An 18,670-nucleotide genomic window follows, 5' to 3' on the forward strand; every position below is an offset into this window, starting at 1 on the left:
CCTCGCCTCCATAAATCGTGTAATTCAGCCTCCGAGAGCCGAGATGCACAATTATCAACATAGCAGCGTGTTGCATCAGCCCTGTTGTCTCATATCTGTAAGTCAACGCAGACATAAAGGCTCCACCGGTGATGTCATGAAGGTCCCCCAACGAGAATGGCCTGTTTTTGAGTTTCTGCTGCCGTTGGCAAACACAAACACTCGATCCGATCGACAGAGCGTGACATGATGTTACGCACTGTCAAAAAAAATCATAAAGGAATCCAGTGGAGTTTACTTTGAAACAGGCCCAAATCATTCGCAGTGCAGGAAGAAAGCGTAGAAGAATGAGGAAAGCACAAATTAAATATTTATGTTAAAGTTTTACTGTAATGTTTCAGCTCAGGACTGTAAAATGAAATATTAATGCAGATTAGTTTAACAAAGAGGTCTGGCCGCACTGTAAGCAGCCTCATCCTACACACACAGAACATATTTAATGAGGAATAAAATGAAGAAATAATGATGTTTATTAAACAAATATACTTCAATAATATGAATCACATAATATATGATACAAACATATACAGTAAATGTGAAAAGTAAATAAATAATATGTTCTTCTCTTAGAATAAAACCAAGTACCTGATTAAAATTAATACTCTTTGTACCCTTTAGCCATTCAAGAAATGTGATATTAAACATCACAACCACTGGCTGTAACTGTATTAAATAGCTGTATTTTATTACGATTCACATAATTCAATGTTTCAATGTTTTTTTTTCATGGCTTTGGCTTTCTTCCACTGGCTTGTTGCAAAACAGTTTTTTCTTTGTCAGTATTTTTCCTTGTTATTGTTCTTTCTTGTCTTTGTTTCGTTTGACTCGCTGTAAATGAAGGTTTCTCCCTCGATGATCCCTCGAGTATAAATAAAGGTTGATTTAAATAAATACAAATAGCAAATTAAAGCAGAATATCTATTTATTTCACGTCATTGGTGCTTATTACTAGTCATTTGCAATAATATAGAAAAAGAATAAAACAGAGACAACAAAAAAAAACAACATATGTAACTAGGATGATCTGAGCTCATATTTTTTCATAATAAACTACTTCAGAAAGTAAATATGAACTTACAGAAGAGTAAAGAAACTACACTTTTGTCCTTTATTATGCTGTGTGTAGTGTCTCTGTCTTATAGTATATGCAATATTAATCTTTAATGTAAAAGCAATCAATTAATCAATGACCACTAACACCCTTAGTGTTACTGTTATTTGCAACATTATGTAAAACCTTCCAGTCACTAAGAAAGCATCCGACCACACTGGAATCAACCCTGACATTTACAATCTGCCGTGTTTGATGTGTCTAATTTCCCCTCATACCAGACTTTGTTTTCCTTCAACTGAACTCTTGTGCGTGACACTTGGCACCGACACGAGTATTCCTGTGAACGTGAGACTCGTTCCCGTTCCGTGGAAAAGCTCGATAAACATCAGGGTCCTCTTTCATCCTGTTCCAGTGAAGAGGACATACTTGCTGTGCGGCGGGCACATTGTCATCCTCATTCCTTTACCTGCTGAGGTCAGAGGCTCTGAACGTGGCGTTTAAATTCACTGAAGGCTGGAGGTGATTCACACAGATTTTAAGGCTGCAGTCCCTTTAAAATGACCAGCTATGTGTGGAATTCAGTTTGCGTTGGGAGTGTGTCGGTATCCATGCGTTGTATCTATAAGATAACGCGCTTTATGAGTTTCACTATTTGTCAAGGGGCTGCTCTTGAGTTATTAAGCGGCTCTGCTCTTTCTTTTCTACTATGATCTATTTGAATGTTTCATTTGAGGATGAACCGCACATTTGTTTGCAAGGGGGTCCCCGAAATGAACACTGAAATGGACATTGAAACAGAAGATGAATTCATAAATAAGCCTTTAAATCTAAAAGAGGAGCGGGTCCCCTTTCATGGAGCCACGTTGCACCTCCATGTTTCTACTGTAGCCCACAATGGACAAACCATGAGATTTAACGAGGGCGTTTGAGGTTTTTTTCTCGTGTTTTTAGTGGTGAGGCGAGGGGTATTCAGTTGGTTGGTATCTGCCACCTCACTGCTTGATGCCGTTAAATCCCACAAACTGGCCCTTTGAGTAAAAGTGGCAAAACATCAATGTAAAAAAAAATAACAATAAAAAAGTAAAATTCCTAAATAAGCTAAAGTGCATAATGTGCCTCAAAGTATCGAAAGTAAGAGCGCTCGTTTTCCAGACAAATGTCTCCCGTGTTGTTGTTGGATAATTAACACAGGAGCACACGAGATAAAAGGCCGAGAGAAGCAGGTTTGAGTCTCACAAAGCATCACTGAGAAAACACCAGATAAGGTGTTCTTAAAACAGACATTTTTCTGTTGTTTCCCTCTGTGGTGGAAATTTGGCCAGACAACTGATTAAAGGTGGAAGGGACACCTGATAAGGTTTCTTTTCATCAGAGCTCTCACGACACGGTGCAATTTGAGGACAAGGTCACCAGTTTGATCTGCCAGCGTCAGTCATGTAGTGATTTCGCAAAACTGACTAACTCAATATTATCTGACTTTTGAGTTCATGGACATGAGAAAAGTTCAATTTATGAATATTATGAACGTACAGCACACACAATACAGGTAATTTTTTTTTTTTTTTTTTCTAATTATTGCGATTATTATTGTACTTTTGATATGGCCATTTTGATACTAACATTGACACTGTAATTAATGAGCAATCATATTGAAACCCTCAGCTAGTACGGAATTGAAATTATTAAGTAGAACTGCAGACAGTTAAAAACTGAAAACTACGGCTACAAGCGATGACTATGATCTATTATCAACTATTCTTCTGTTTATATTTGCAGTTAACTGATTATTGAAATGTTTTGTTTTGTCCAAAATCCCAAAAATATTAAAGGGGCACTATGTAACTCTTATAGGTAACATTATTTTGCAATGCAGTGCTTTATTCTTAAACTGTAGGACTTCTAATTGTGCAAGGGTAGTAGTAAGTTTTTTCCTCCCTAATGTTAACGAACACAAATGTAGTCATATGACTTTAAAGTACATTTAAAACTCATGTTCGCTCTTGCAAACTCAACTATTCCTGCTATTTGTAAACTCACATTTGAGAATCTGAACTGAGAGATCAATTTGCTTTATGGCCTAAAAACATGACTAAAACAATTCATTGATAAGCTATCAACATAGCTGCTAATTAAAATTCTAAATAAATGAACTTCTGTCAGTGATAATGTGGTTTATACTTAAGAATACTTTTAGAGTTGCTTCAGTAAATTAGAAAATGTGTTGACTCTATGTTGTTTTTCTTTCTTTATGTTTTGCCGTAAACATTACCGTCACTTTTAATCACATTCTTGAACTTCCTCTTTAACCAGAAAGCTTCAATGACCATCTGCTGAGCCATCAGTCAAACCACCCTGTGAAGTGCCGGTGTCGACAGTGTGCACAGCCATTACTGACAAGTACTTTATAACCTTGTAATTAGACTGAGGCCCATGTTCTTTTTACTACCCCTCAAATTTTAAATGTATGACTCTGAGCTGACGGCCTCTTTTATCTGACAGGTGAGAACCAGAATTATGTATAATTTTCAGGTTATCAACATAACTATATCATCTAGATCCGTTCATTTGGTTTCACTACATATAAAGATTCATCCAGCTGTTTACAGTTATTGACCATGCATTAAATGAAATCAGCATCAAACATACTTAATAACAATAAAAAACTAAAAAGTCTGTATGATGAATCTAAATCTGATTAACTCATGAGATCATGAGGGTTGGAACACAACAAATGACTTACCTGAAGTCTGCAAGTTATGCTGTTGTCACGAGAGTCTTGTTTCCCAGTAACCCCCTTCAGAACAATACCTGTCAATGTATCGAAAACATCTGAGATGTGATTTTAAAAATGAAAATATTTCAACTTCACAAAACCGGTCAGGCGGGGGGAACAAGGCCACAGCGGCAGCAGGGTGACATATAACAGATCGCTGAATGAGACGTAACAAACGAGGGAGACCTTTGGTCACATTACTGGCTTTAAATGGAAAACTGATTAACACAAACTCTGATTACTGTAAAGGTTAAAGGAAAATCAGATGTCGTTTCATGTTGTGCAGACTGTTGTGTTGCTCAATATAGTTATTTCAAATGATCCGACACATTTATCTTACAGGGGAATAGTACACAGTATGGATTAATGTACTTTATTTGTACAAATTCCAATACAAAATTAGAAATTAATAAAATTAGTAAATAAAGAAGAGAGTGCGAACCTGAGAAGTTCAGGGTCCCTGGGAATCTGGGGTACTGTTTATGGACTAACTCATAAAAACATAAAACAACAGATATCTAAATGGTGCCTTAAGTGTTTATAATGTGTTTATTTTTGTTGCATTTGACAAGTTGAGGTGACTCAAACGTGACATTCATTAACAACCCTTATAGATTCATTTTCACCCTCAGTACTCTAGAGGCTCGGTTAATTTTTTTGTCCCTCTCTTCAAATTTCATCTAAAGACAATTGCTGCATTTTAATAATTGTATTAATATACAAGTATAAACCTGTAGAAGTTTTGTTAAATAAGAAATAAACTATGAGTATAGTTGGCTATGATAATACAAGTCATTTTTGTAAATAACATCATCATTGTTTTGTTTACTTTTATAGAGCTCCTCTGTGAGATATGTACTAAACAATTATGTTTGTTGTGGGCTAATTAACAGTGAAATATGTGAGAATTTGCCACCTTAGTATACCAATAAATAGGGAGCAGCATGTCCATGAGTAGCTGCTGACTGCTTTGAAATGTAGCAGCAGTTAGCTAGTTAGCTCAGTTAGCCATGCAGTAAGATAGAGAGGTCCAGACTGGGAGCTTAGAGTGGTTTCAGTGGTATCTCTGCAACACAATACATACGGCAAAACCAGTATGTATTTACAATTTTTTGATAATTGTAGTTTATTTTCTATTTTTTATTCTTACATATTGCACCTTTAATGGTGTTTTTGATAAGAAGGTATAGTTGTATACTATACTTGTGCTGTATATTTGGACACTGCGAGGCTTAAGTTGTGTTTGATGCAAAAACAAAAAGATACAAGTTAGTAACACACCATCTTCTTACTATCCAATCTGCCTAAATCATCAATTACTGTCATTACGAATTTATTACAGGCAACACAGCGGGCAGCCTCGTCTTATGGGGTCCTGAGAGTAAAATACGCGGAAGCGACAGGCGGAAGGAGCCTCGGCGGAAGCGGTTTGGTCTGTCAAGGGAGGAAAAATTTGCAGAATTTGACACAAAGAGGTTAATCCCACCGTGTAGCACCGATCATTCCCCCTTTTCCTCGACACCGGCGTCCGCTGCGATGATCCTGTTAGAAATCAATAACCGCATTATAGAAGAGACGCTCACGTTGAAGTTCGACGGCGCATCCAACGGGTGAGAAATCATTGTTACACCTGGCTAGCAATGCTAACGACAGCTAGCTTCCCCTTTAGCGTTTGACTGGAGATGGTGGCTGCGTTAAATGAAGCTGTGGGGGTTTCGGATGCAGCTGATAAACGTGTGCAGCGTTGTGAAAGTTAGCTAATTAGCCTCTTTTGATTATTTAAAACATGTTAAAACACACTGAATTAGCTTGCAGACTCGTCCGTGACTGGGTTGCCTAAAGCTGGGGTGTGTCTGCACGGTCCGTGTAGTGCCAGAAATTGTAACCCCATTGAATTGTATGTCCCCTGGCGGTCCGCCCCCACTGTCCGTGAATGCAAAATAACAAAGCATTTTATATTATCTTTCGAACACTGAGCTGCCAAATAACGATTAACCTATTTTAATACGTTTTGCGTGCATCCATAGCATTAGGCTGACGTTAGCTAGCTGCTATACAGCTGATGTGGGATGCTAGCTTCCTCATCGGTAACGGAGGATACATTGTTGGATATCCTAGTATTAACTCAAAACGTTTATATCGGTTCCACTGGACATTTAGTATAGATGTTTTACCCCAGTAATCAGAGGATTAAACCAGTTAAACCTATTTTTATAAGGCTAACAGTGTTTGACACAACAGGTCTGTCAAGCTAGCCCAAACTGGCCATATCCGGTGTCCTTTTCCCCACGTCATGTGTCATAAACCGCAGTGTTACAGCACAGGGCTGATTATATTTCATGAAAGTTGCTGTTTCCAGGTAATGCAGACCATTAATTTTCTCTGAACGGTCCCACAGAGCCAGTTAGCGGCTACTTGTTAGCTAACCATCGCCCCTTTCTCCAGCTTCCGCATTCCTGTAGTCAAGCTGAGTCAAGTCTGAGCCGTGTGTGCAGCCAGCTGCAGCTCCTGAAGCATGCAGACTATGTAGAAAAGACAAGCTGCTGCAGCATCCACCTTAGAAATACTCCTTTAACACTGCACAGGCCAGTGTAGTGGTTTGCTAGCTTAAGAAAATATACCCGCAGGGATTCATTTCAGTAGAAAATTCACCTTGTTTGGGCCGAACAACTAATGTCAAGGGGTTGAAATCAGAATATAAAGACTTGTGTTTTCATCAGGTAATGCGATGAGGTCATACTGTGTTTTGTTGGCGATGGTACATCTGGGTCTGTAAAGGTATCGATCTTTGTGTTTCATGCTCATGACATTGAACATCTGAAATGGTTTTGTTTCTCATTTTTCTGCTGCATCGATACTCATATCGCTCTCTCTCCCCTCTTACTCACATTAATCTCAAATGCCAGATCCAGACAGAATAAAAGCAAATGCTTCCTGTAAGAAAAGTGATATTCAATGTTCACTGCGGTCATGCTGCGGCTCTCTGCTACTAGCCAAGAAAAGAACAGTCATAACCTGATGTCATGTATTTATTTGTATTTATCTTTTAAAGAATAGAAATAAATTGTACGCCCTTAATTGTTTCACTTCTCCCCATAGTGTCAAATCGCATCATTTTTCAAGGCATTGCACCAACGTGAGAAATTCCAGTATGATAACAACACTGTTATTAGTTTATTTGCAGGTTCATTTTCTGATTAATTTGTCGATTGTGTAGACTAAAAATGTCAGGTATTCATTTAAAGAAAATCTTAAACGGTGGAGCCTTAAAATGTAATGTTTTGTGCCACCGATGGTGCAAAATATGACTTCAGTTCAATTCAGCTGTATCTGTGTTGCACCGTCTCACACACACACACACACACACACACACACACACACACACACAGGTATCAGTGCTTTACCTGAAAACAAGCAGGACATTGTAAACAAAACAGACACATCCCTGCATACATAAACAAATACATTGTTAGATTTACTATTACAGATCCTCACAGTTGGGAAGCTTGAACTAGGTTATGATTAACCTATCAATTATTATGAATTAATACGCACATTTAAAATGACATATTTACATAATTTGCACTTAAATGTAATGTCTCTCTAATCAGCGGTTGCCTTAGATTAGAAAACCGGGCCTCCGTTTATTAATCTTAACAACGGCACTTAACTGTTTCGTCCCGGACGTAGGAACGCTTTATTTTTTGTACTATTGTGCTAAATTTTGAGTGTTTTCTTAGTGTTTTCTCACTTGCCAGCTAAGTCGACTATTTAAAGTTTAAAAACGTGAGTAAAATGACCCTTTAGGAACTTCTTTAACTTATTAATTCGTAACTTGTTTTTCTCTGTTTGCAGAACCAAACCAGAGGCCGTCGATGTGACGTTTGCAGGTGAGAGATAATGAGGCACCTTATCTAACAGCTTTTTATTATACACTGTATCAAGTTCCTATTGTATGTCCTTTGTTTGGATCAGACCACACAGTTGCTTAACAGCGTGGCTGCAGATGTTGATTTTCACCACTAGGTATATTAGGAGGTGTAGAGGCTGTTGCAGCAGGTGATAGTGATCTATATCTGCGCTGCTGCTGTCATCACACAGCTTATCTTCCTATTATGCAATTAACCTGTTGCACATAATCGGCCCTGCCAGTAATCACTGCCAGATGGCACACAGTTACGTCTCACATGTGAAATTGCCAGAAATAATCTTGTGCCACCAGCATGAATTGACGTTGCTAATTGAGAGGGCCACACAGGAATAAAGGGAGTAAAGGGTCAGGCCGCGTCCCTCAATCGTCACCCGCTTTTTTCTCATTTCTGCCGCAGACTTCGATGGCGTCTTGTACCACATCTCCAACCCCAATGGGGACAAGACCAAAGTGATGGTCAGCATCTCCCTGAAGTTCTACAAGGAGCTGCAGGAGCACGGTGCTGACGAGGTACGACACGACCGCACACACAAAAAAAAAGTTTCCCCTCTGCTTGTCCAGACAGAAAACAGGGCCTCGCAGACAGTTCTGGGTGGTTTTTTGGAATTGTTACGCTATTTTCACAACCCTCAACACAGGTGTGCAAGCAGTATATAAATATTAAAACACAATCCAGCCCGGAAAAGTCCTGGAAAAACCTTATAGTGTAGAAATTATGTCTTTAAAGTTAAGGGGGAACTATGTAGTTTTGGATATTAACGAGGTAATACGAACCCAGAAATATTCATTTTTCCTTTAAGGTCAGTCTGTTCGGTTCATTCTGGCATGAAAACAAAGAGAGTTTGTTCATTCAGTTTTTTTAGGGGTTTGAACAAAAATCACTGAATGAAGATCTTTCTCTTTTTTCCCCCCAAACCTTCACAGCTCACGCCTTTAAACGGCCGATTTCTGTTTGGTTTTGGTGTCAATCTAAGATGACGGCGTATCAAAATAGACAAAGCTGACCGAGGGGATGATTTGCTATACGTAGACAGCACACCTCCGCCACCAGAGCTCTGTTGCCATGTAAGGAAGAAAGCAGCTGCCGAGGCTTCTGGCAGAAACAGGAAGTGAGTCTTGTGTGACTCACCCCGGGCGAGGAAGTGCTGACTGCGAGCAGCGAGCCACTGTGTGCGAATGTCTTGGCCGCCGTCCAGACACTTCCCTCCTTGTTCCCTCAGACTGAAGAGCGGAGGGATAAGCGAACAGTCCCGGCAGTGTCACAGTCACTTATTGAGCTTGTGAAAAGTCTTATTTGGATAGTGCGGTGGAGGGGGCGGTGTTTTATTTGATCTGCTCTCCGTTTCACGTTTTTGCATGCGGCTCAGGTTACAGATAGCCGGAAAATAGCACAACACCGTCTTTTGTCGACTTCCAGGGGTCTATTATCGCCATACCTGAGTCTGATTTGCATATAGTCCCCCCCTCACATTCCTCAATGACAGGTATCAATTACAGCGGAGGCCCCCGTGTTATGATTGTAACCTCCAAAAGACAGAACACCTCCTTCCTGTCTGCTGTCGTACAGAGACTTTGTTTCTTTTCTCAGCTTTCCTAAGTGTTGACATTTTCTTCTCTCAAACAGCCGGCTCAATCTCAGGGGATCTCCACAATCGTTGGAAATCACTGAAGTGTTAATAAAGTTTAAAAATCAAAGGACAGCTGATCGTCACTGTCTTCAACTCTTGTTTCTCTTTATTCGAGCGTCGCGGTAGAAACGAGCGAGCGCTCAGTCACGTCCTCAGTTGTCGTCTTTCCCGTGTCCTTTGATTTTGATTCAGATTCTTTTTTGTCTCTGCGTCGTGTCTTTTCTGTGCAGCGGTTGTTTTAAAAGAGAAGTGTGATTATAAATAAATGTCCTTTTTATTTTTTTTTTATTTCAGCTGCTCAAGAGGGTCTATGGGAATTTCCTGGTTTCAACAGAGGCAGGTGAGTTCTCGAAAGCTTACTGATCTTTCTTTTTTTTTCTACGGTAGCTGACAGAACTGGCATCGCGTCATATCGTGATTATATTTAGATCTTTAACATCAGATCAGTTTTTAAAATCTGTACATCTACACGACACTCTATCACGTAGCAGTCCATGTCAACGTAGTTCCTCATTTCCAGAATATCTCTTGTCAGTATTTGTTCACTGGTTTCTTCAATAGAAAACTTCAGTGTTGATGGGGAAAATCAAAAAGTCCTCATGTAATCCTCATCGTTTCCTCCCAGGCTACAACGTGTCCCTCCTCTACGACCTGGACGCACTACCAGCCAACAAAGACGAGGTTGTCCACCAGGCGGGGATGCTCAAGAGGAACTGCTTCGCCTCCGTCTTTGAAAAGTACTTCAAGTTCCAGGAAGAGGGCAAAGAGGGCGAGCAGAGAGCAGTGGTCCACTACAGAGACGACGAGTCCATGTACGTCGGGGAGGGTTTGGAAACGTCACAGGATTTTGCTCCTAGTCTTAACTCGTCTGGAGGTCTTAGGTCTCTGACATGTTCTGTCTCCTCAGGTATGTGGAGTCCAAGAAGGACAGGGTGACGGTGGTGTTCAGCACAGTGTTCAAAGACGACGACGACGTCATCATCGGCAAGGTCTTCATGCAGGTGTGTGAGGCCACATGTCCATAAAACCTTTGGGACCTTTGGTGGAGTTATGTTAGTCTGATGCCCTTTGAAAGACAACTCCTGCAGACCAGGAATTACTCACAGCAAAATAGCTTAAATCCAGAATTACCTCTGGTGTGACTTCTTTAAAAAGAGGCCATTAACAGTTAATGTGTATCTGGTTAACTCTTTAAAAAAAGGAGACAATAAAAATAGCACATGTAGTTCTTTTAAATAGTGTCAGCACAAGGCTGGCAGTGTCTGAACATTAAGCTAACATAATAATGTTTTAAGCTAATGTAATAACAATTTAGGTAATGTAATACTGCATTCAGCCAAATCATGACGTTCTAACATAATGTAATAACATGAACGTTTAGGAAGCTAACCTCCTGAAGTATTTCCTTGAGGATGAATTCAAAATGTACAAACATAATACGTATTTTCAGACGTGAATTTCATGTTTTATCTTTTAATGCTTGTAGTTTGTAATGGTAAGGATTGTGTTAGTAGTGGTAAGTAATTGGTTATACTCCGTTATGTTGCATTTTATTATAAATTAAAAAATAGAAACTCTAAATCCCGTCCTGTGCACTGCTTGTTCTGTCCGTAGGAGTTCAAGGAGGGTCGGCGAGCCAGCCACACAGCCCCTCAGGTGCTGTTCAGCCACAGGGAGCCTCCGCTGGAGCTGAAGGACACAGACGCCGCTGTCGGGGACAACATTGGATACATCACCTTTGGTCAGTACCTGTAAAGCACTGGATGAAACCCCTGTGTTGCAACTGTACTTCTGTGCATGTTTAACTTATAAGACACTGATCTATTTGTGCGATTTCGATGTTTTCAGTCCTGTTCCCACGTCACACCAATGCCAATGCCAGAGACAACACCATCAACCTCATCCACACCTTCAGGGACTACCTGCACTACCACATAAAGTGCTCCAAGGTCAGTTCAACACAAACCACGGAACCAATATCGGAACCAAGTGCTGCATCGGGATCAGGGTCCACCACAGCACCTGTCGAACACTCACTCCAGCTGAACGCCTGTTTTAATCACAGGTTACACGCAGGTTGTCGTCTGTAATAGGACTCCTTAGTGCCTGACAGTCCCGTCTTCACAATAGAAAGTCCAGCCACGGGTGAGATCAAACAAAGGCCGTAACTGACGACGACTCGCTCTCCCACTCTCAGTGATCGTACAGGTTTTTTTAGAGCTGCGCTTGTGTACACATCGCACGCAACGACACATCCCTCTGATGGCCTCGTCACCACTGCAAACCCTAATCAGAGTCATTTTTGGATGACTTGCATTTCAGAGGGATGTGTCGGGCTATTGTGTGTCGTGTTTCGCAGGCGCCTGGCGTTGAGAGTGCAGGTAATGGAAGTGGATGTTTCTGCCTGCGTGGGTGACACGGCAGAGAGATTTATAGGCAGCTGTGGGTGGGTTACACTTCACAAAGAGGAGGTTATGCGCTGACTTAACAGCGGCTTGCTGTTGTCCCTCTCTGCCGCACAGTGTGTTTAAGCACCGGCCTCAAAATGTTGACATTCTTCAATTGCACTGTAAGGTGTTTGTTTTTGCATGATGAAAACTTGATGGTAATCTCTCTCCCGCAGGCCTACATTCACACACGCATGAGGGCCAAGACGTCAGACTTCCTCAAGGTGCTGAACCGGGCTCGACCCGATGCCGAGAAGAAGGAGATGAAGACCATCTCGTAAGTATTCTCTGCCACCATTCGCCTCTCGTTTCTACACCGATTCATCGCCACTAAGCATTCGTGTAAGGACAATAAAACCAGATTTAGCTCGGAGATGCGCCGTCTTTGCGGTTTGTGCCTTACTGAGTCGACTGCAATCTGCAGCTCCGTATCTTTTGTGTTTTTTTGAGGTGTGTGGTCACTGTTTTCGCCGTGTTTGAAGTGAGTCAGAAAGGAATTTTTACAGATCTCCGCTCTACTAAAACCTTCAAACAGTTGCACACAGACTTTTTTTAGCCTTCTAGCTCTGAAATAATTGGAAAATATGTACTGCCAGAGCACAGAGAGTCTTTGTTCTGTGGTTGATGTGTAACCGGAATGGGCAGAGAACCCCCACAGCTGTCATCTTTGTGTGTTTTAAACATCTCACACAAACCTTTGGCTGCACGATACGCAAATGTTGCCAGCTGAGAAATTCGCAGGAATAAGGAACCGAAATGGAAGTGTCAGTCACATGTAGTTTGTTTTGTTTATCGAAGAGATAACGAAGGAGATGATTTCACAGTTGCTCTTCCAGTTCCAAACCAAACTAACCATAGCACTGATACCGGCTCATCAGAAAGGACGGATGCTTTGTTGTAGTTTGAAGCTTTTGGTTTTGGTTTAACAGAATAGTTTGACATTTTTTGATGGGTATTTGCTTCCTTGCCAAGAGTTTGATGAGAAAATTGGCACCACTGTCATATCTGTGCTGCAGGCTTAGCTTAGCATAAAGACTGAAAACAGGGGGGGGGGGGGGGGGGGGGGGGGAACCACTCGCCTGGTTTTGCCAAACAAAATTTAGCTATCAGCGCTTCTGAAGCTTGTTGATTAGCACATTAGGTCGTGTTTGTTCAATCTGAGCATAAGCCAAGGTGTCAAAATGACAAGTTGTGTTTTGGCGGGAGGTTGTGTGCCGGAATATTTCTTGGCGGGGAGCAGTGATTTCCTGGCGCCTCTGCTGGCTGCCTCACATCCACAACATGACGCCAAACGAGATATAAACTATAACAAATTGTGAGGTTTTGAGGACAGGTAGGCAGATTTATTTACCCTCAAAGCGAGTCAATGTAGCCGTTTCCTCATTTCTCGTCTTTTTGCTAAGCTAAGCTAACTGACTGAACTATGATTTACAGCCCAGACATGTAAGTGGTATCAAGAAAGCCGGTATTCCTAAAAATATAAAAAGATATTCTCTAAAAAAATCATTTTGAAAACCTCATTAAAGCAGCTCACAGAGTTGTATGTTAAAACAAACGCTTGTTTCCTCCTGAAAGGTTTTTCCGTGACGTCTAATGTGTCTTTTGTTTGATTTTCAGTGGAAAGACCTTCTCTCGCTGAGGCCGGCCCCCCCTCGCCAGAGAAATTCAAAACCCCCCCGTCGGACACGCCCAAACGCGCTACACTGAGACTCAACGCCACATCGGACAGGACTCCAGGACGCCTCTAAATGCCCTCGCCCAACCCCCGAAAACGTGTCCACAGTCTTTGTTTTTTTATTTTTTTTTTTCTTTTTTTTAAATGAATAATAATGTTGGCTGTACTTAGGGAAAGCCACGGCTCAAGATAAATGGAAAAAAGGGCATTCCTTGCTTTGCATAGTTAAAGAGAATTATTAGTCCTATATAAATATATATATGAAAAAAAATTGAAATTTTTGATACGATATCTTTTACTCCATTTGGTACTCTTGCTTGCCCCCCTCGACCCCCTCACCATGCAATATCCATGTGTTGGATGAATTCAACCCCTCCTTCCCTCCCCTGTGCTTTCATGTCGTCTGTACCATTGTCATTTGAAGAAATAAATAAATCACTCTTACAAAAAAGAAAGCAGCTCTGTGGTAGTTGTGTGCGCTGACAGTGTGACTCTTGTACAAACACATGTGGAGTTTCTGTTGCTGTGACCAGACTTCCAGTGAATTTGATTTGTTGACAGTTTCCTTGTAACAAGATCGCATAAACTCGCCTGTGTAATGGAAATGTGTGGTCATGTCTGCATTCACACCGCTACAACTAGAGTAACAGACTGGATGTTTACACCATTTTTAGATTCAATTTGATTAATTCTGTCTTTATTGCTAATTATATTTCATTTCCTGGTGTGCAGTGAGCATTTTCTATGCAGCTGGTCCATTATAGCTGGTAATTTACTGGTTATATTGAATATTGTACATAGAGCTACATAGTAGAGCTAGAACAAAGATTTAGACTAAAGTAAATGTATTTTAAACTTCTGTTCAGACTAATCAAGAGAATTGCTAACATCACTTAGTTCTTAAGGATATTGGGACAGCCATTTTTGACAATCTTCTGACACGTTTGTAGCAAAATCTTATTTTTACCAAACCACAATTTGTCTTTTTTTTTAAATGATAAAATCAGCTGTGTTACCTCATTTTTTATTATCACTCATCATATGAAGATAAATGACAATTGCCACAAAATTCATGTATCAACAGACTAAATGAAACACTGCTGGGTGACTTTTTCAATACCATATTTATTTATATGCCGAGATGCGAGAACAAACAACACCCTCATGAGCTCATAGTGGCTTTACAGGTTTGGCAGCGACTGTAAGAAACAGTGGGGTATGATGCTGCGATAGAGGAGGAACAGAGCAGAGCTACTCCTTAGGCTTTTTATCTTCATTATCAGAGGAGGAGGAGGAGGAGGAAGAAGATGAGGAGGAAGAGGAGGAGGAAGAAGAGGAAGAGGAAGAATCTTTCTTATTTTTGGACTTTTTTGGTTTCTTCTTCTTCTTCGCGGGGCCGTCGCTCGCTGCCTTATCAGTAGCGACCGTCTCGGCCTTGATTGGGTCCTCCAGCTTTTCTTCAGGGGCTTTTGGGGGAGTGGATTTGTCAACGGGGGCACTTTCTTGTTTCACCAGGGCTTCTTCTTTCACTTCCTCCAGCTTCTCGGGCACCTTCTCCTCAGGCTTTGGCGGATCTGCAAACGAGATGAATCCGATTTTTTTTTACAGTTTTCAGACACAAACATTCAATCTCAAGAATCTTTGTGTGCCTCTGCCAGAGAATCAACTAGTGACCAAATACAGGACAAAGAAATGTGTTTTTTTGTGATTGATTTGTGATTGCATGCAATTAACAGGGTGCAATGTGACAGCCGGGTGCAGTTAAGTGACATGAATAGCTGAAAGGAATCATCTGATGTTTTGAGAAATGATGACGATGAGAAGATTGACACCGCTCTCAAACCTTGTCCGTTAAATGTGAAGCTTGAAACAGCGGGCGTTAGCGTTAGCTCGGAGAGAAAGGTGCTGTTTGAAGCTAACAAATTTTGTCTGCGTAAACTCATAAATATATTAATAAAAGATATTTAGAGAGATTGGATATAACAAGAGCTTTAGAGGTGCTTGGAAACAAATTTTGTTCGGAAACCGCTAGCAAGCCGTTTCCCCTGTTTCAGTTTCCAGTGTGCTAAGCTAAGCTAACCGGCTGCTGGCTCTCTATTTAACGGATAAAGATGCAGTGGTGTGGATCTGTTCATCTAACCCTTAGCAAGAAAACTAGTAGGCATAATTTCTCAAAACCATTACCGTTTTAAAAAGTCATGTGAGGGTTAAATTTCAAGTTTTGACGAGGGTCAAAATCTGACAAATTAAGGTTTTTTTTCCAGGAGCCAACTGAGTTACAAGACCGAACTACAGTACAGGCATCCCAGTCAGTATTTTGACCCGGGTCTTTCCTTGGCAGCAGAAATAGACTTGTTCAATCAAGTCACAGCACAAACACGCCAGAGATGCTTTTCCTCTGGCGGGATCCAGAACTTACCGCTCTGCACCGCGTCCTCTAAAGAAAACTCCAAGCTGTCGGGGAAGAGGAGGATAAGCATGCTAACGTAACCAGTGGGGAACAGGCACACCATGTTTTGTCTTTTAAACCTTTTTAAAAGAAGTGGTTTGACATCTTGAGAAAAGTTTTTATTAGCTTTTTCTTGCGAGGCGTTAGATGAGAGGATGCTTTAGCTATTGTATCCGGTAAGCTTAGCCTAGCAGAAACAGGGGAACAGCTAGAAAAACTTCGATAACTCTGTACGAAGGTAACAAAACTTGACAATTAGCATGTTGCATAACCCTCCGTAAACCCACAAGTCGTTTTTTATTTTTCGTACAGATTAAAATATTTTGAGGAGGTAGTAAGCACACTTTTGTTATTTTCTGACAGAGCCAGGCTAGCTGTTTCACCCCCTTCCATTCTTTGTGCTAAGCTAGGCTAAGCTAACTAAATGTAGCTTTAAACTTCTTGTATAAACATGAGACCAATATCAATTTTCTCATCTAACTCTCTGCCTGAGAGCAATAAATGATGTTTTTCCGAATGTCAAACCGTCTCTTCTGGACAAATCTGTCACTGTCAGTTGTTTTCATTCCAAAAAAATGCAATTTGGATGTTTGCACATAACACAGCTACAACCGTCGTGACCAGCCTCACCTTTCAGGGTCGGCCGTCATGCCTTGAATCAGCTGCTGGTAGTGATCTATTTCCGCCTCCAGCTTCATCTTGACACACAGCAGGTCGTTGTTGGTCTCTACCTGGTGCTCCACCTGCGCCCTGACCTTCTTCAGCTCCTCCTCCAGGTCCAGTATCACCTTGTTGAGGGGGGCCAGCCGCAGGCCGTTGTCCACTTTGGTGTTTTTGAGGGTTTCCTCCAGATGGTAGATCTGAAAGGGCGACATAATGTTGATGTATGGGGGTCATGCACTCAAATACTTTTGAGTTTTGAGCTTTTAAACCTTAAATACACAAAAAAAGATCCCTGCGACTTGTTTGTTTTGTTACGTCAGAGCAGATCCAGGTGGCCCTTTAGACTGCGCGGAGACATTTCAGGCTTAAAGCAGCAGGTTTGTGTAATGACAGGCTGTCAGGAATGCTTGTGAAGAGGTAGACTAACATCCTGAGGGCGGTTTTATCATTCCTGACATGATAACAGAGAGATTTTTCATAAATAAGATGTTCTACACACCTCGGGAATAATTGCTTCCACAGGTAAAATGACTTATTATTGAATAGCTGTACGTTACCGTGCTGTGCAGACTCTGGATCTCGATCTCCAGGGATTGCTTCTTCTTGAGCAGCTCCTTGAGATCCGACTTTCCGGAGTTCAAGGCCTCGTTGTTTTGGGCCTCCTCCACCTTGATGTTGTCAAACTGTAGAAGGAAGTAGACGATGAGATAAACAACAGAGGATGAAAAACAGTCGACCGGCTTTAAGGATTTTAGCATACCTTGCTCTGGTACCAATCATCGGTCTCCTTCAGGTTCTTCTTGGCCAGTTTGTCGTACTGGGCGCGGATCTTGTTGAGCATCTCGGCCAGGTTGGAGTTCTGGGAGTCGATCTCCACGTTCACCTCCGAGTCCTTGATCTTCTCACGCAGGACGTCCACCTCCTAGGAACCACAGCGAGAACTTTACTTCAAATTCAACACATTTAAATGTTATTCCCCCATGTCGAAGTCTCAGATCTCACCTCTTTGTGCTCCTGGTCGAGGCGAGCGAGCTCCTCCTTCACCAGGTCGATCTCCTTCTTCGTCTGCTGACAGTTCAGCTTGGTGTCTTCTTTGGTCTTTTTGAGATCGTCGATGTCTTTCTCCAGCTCCTTCCTGGCCTCCGTCTCGTCCTTCAGCCTGCAAAAGGAGGGGAGGAACCCAACCATCATGGTCTCCCACTGTTTCATCTCAATCAGCTTTGTGATCTGAATCATTCTTAACTCACTTGTTCTTGAAGTCCTCATCAGCCAGTTTGGTGTTGTCGATCTGGAGCAGCAGCTTGGCGTTATCCATGGTGATGTCTCTGATCTGAGGAGAGGGAGTCACACTTCATACTGAGGGGAAATTCCCAAATGTTAAACAAGAGAATAACAAAACCAGAGTCTTGTTTTTTTTCATCACCAACCTTCTTCTTGAGGTCCTCCAGGGGTTTCTCGACTTCATCCCAGTCGCGCCCCTCCGGCGCCTTCCTCTTGGCCAGAATATCATCGATCTGTTTCTCCAGATCGCCGTTCTCCTTCTCCAGCTGCCTCACTCTGCCCAGGTAGCCGGACAGCCGGTCGTTCAGACCCCGCAGGGTCTGCTTGTCGTCGGCGGGGGCGGCAGCAGCAGGAGCGGGAGGCGGAGGTGCGGCAGCGGCGGTTGGTGCCTCTTGCTTCGGGGCGGCGGAGTCTCTCTCCGTGTCGTTACGCATCACGTTACGCAGCCCCTGCAGGCTCGCCACGGACGCCCTGGAGCCTCTCCCCCCGGCTCCACCGAACATGCTTGCGGCTGTGTTAGAAGGCATGACTGCAGACAGAGAGAGCTGGCTCGGAGAGTCACTGGATGGATGTGATGGACAGGTACAGGTGGGTTTTATACACCGCTTTTTACGCACCAATCCGCCCCTCGACAGATGCCATTGGCTCACCACTTCTGGACAAACTGGCACAGAGTCGAAATTCAAGTCTTTCATGTAGATGTTTTATGATTTCACTCACTTGTCCTCTT

The 18,670-nt window shown here is 41.9% G+C and overlaps 2 protein-coding genes across 3 annotated transcripts; one reads left to right on the plus strand and one right to left on the minus strand.

Annotated features, from left to right (window-relative positions):
• Nucleotides 1–5,233: 5,233 nt before the first annotated feature.
• arpc2 (actin related protein 2/3 complex, subunit 2) lies at nt 5,234–14,002 on the plus strand. Its single transcript, XM_030410299.1, has 10 exons — nt 5,234–5,476; nt 7,722–7,756; nt 8,195–8,307; nt 9,720–9,765; nt 10,051–10,237; nt 10,333–10,426; nt 11,040–11,166; nt 11,274–11,374; nt 12,049–12,149; nt 13,490–14,002. Exons 1-10 carry the CDS (start codon nt 5,403–5,405, stop codon nt 13,509–13,511), a joined length of 900 nt encoding a protein of 299 aa, XP_030266159.1. The 5' UTR covers nt 5,234–5,402; the 3' UTR covers nt 13,512–14,002.
• A 650-nt stretch (nt 14,003–14,652) lies between these two features.
• On the minus strand, nt 14,653–18,664 carry LOC115577206 (keratin, type I cytoskeletal 18-like). Of its 2 annotated transcripts, XM_030410154.1 has the most exons (8): nt 18,087–18,664; nt 17,907–17,989; nt 17,662–17,818; nt 17,420–17,581; nt 17,217–17,342; nt 16,627–16,856; nt 15,967–16,001; nt 14,653–15,121 (listed from the first exon to the last, which is right to left on the minus strand). In XM_030410154.1, exons 1-8 carry the CDS (start codon nt 18,633–18,635, stop codon nt 14,799–14,801), a joined length of 1,665 nt encoding a protein of 554 aa, XP_030266014.1. In that variant the 5' UTR covers nt 18,636–18,664; the 3' UTR covers nt 14,653–14,798. The 2 variants fall into 2 exon arrangements, with proteins under 2 accessions (XP_030266014.1, XP_030266015.1); XM_030410155.1 differs by lacking the exon at nt 15,967–16,001.
• Between the last annotated feature and the right edge of the window lie 6 nt (nt 18,665–18,670).

The sequence above is a fragment of the Sparus aurata genome, chromosome 24 (assembly GCF_900880675.1).
Source record: "Sparus aurata chromosome 24, fSpaAur1.1, whole genome shotgun sequence".
NCBI classification, from domain to species: domain Eukaryota; kingdom Metazoa; phylum Chordata; class Actinopteri; order Spariformes; family Sparidae; genus Sparus; species Sparus aurata.

What these genes read in the sequence shown, in the direction of transcription:
- arpc2 (XM_030410299.1), top strand. Translation starts at nt 5,403, where the DNA reads ATGATCCTGTTAGAAATCAATAACCGCATTATAGAAGAGACGCTCACG. An exon ending in CGTCGATGTGACGTTTGCAG is followed by an intron (nt 7,757 to 8,194) that starts GTGAGAGATAAT and finishes TTTCTGCCGCAG; the next exon opens with ACTTCGATGGCGTCTTGTAC. An exon ending in ACCACATAAAGTGCTCCAAG is followed by an intron (nt 11,375 to 12,048) that starts GTCAGTTCAACA and finishes TCTCTCCCGCAG; the next exon opens with GCCTACATTCACACACGCAT.
- LOC115577206 (XM_030410154.1), bottom strand. Translation starts at nt 18,635, where the DNA reads ATGAAAGACTTGAATTTCGACTCTGTGCCAGTTTGTCCAGAAGTGGTG. An exon ending in GATGAGGACTTCAAGAACAA is followed by an intron (nt 17,819 to 17,906) that starts GTGAGTTAAGAA and finishes CTCCTTTTGCAG; the next exon opens with GCTGAAGGACGAGACGGAGG. An exon ending in ATGACGGCCGACCCTGAAAG is followed by an intron (nt 16,002 to 16,626) that starts GTGAGGCTGGTC and finishes CTTCCCCGACAG; the next exon opens with CTTGGAGTTTTCTTTAGAGG.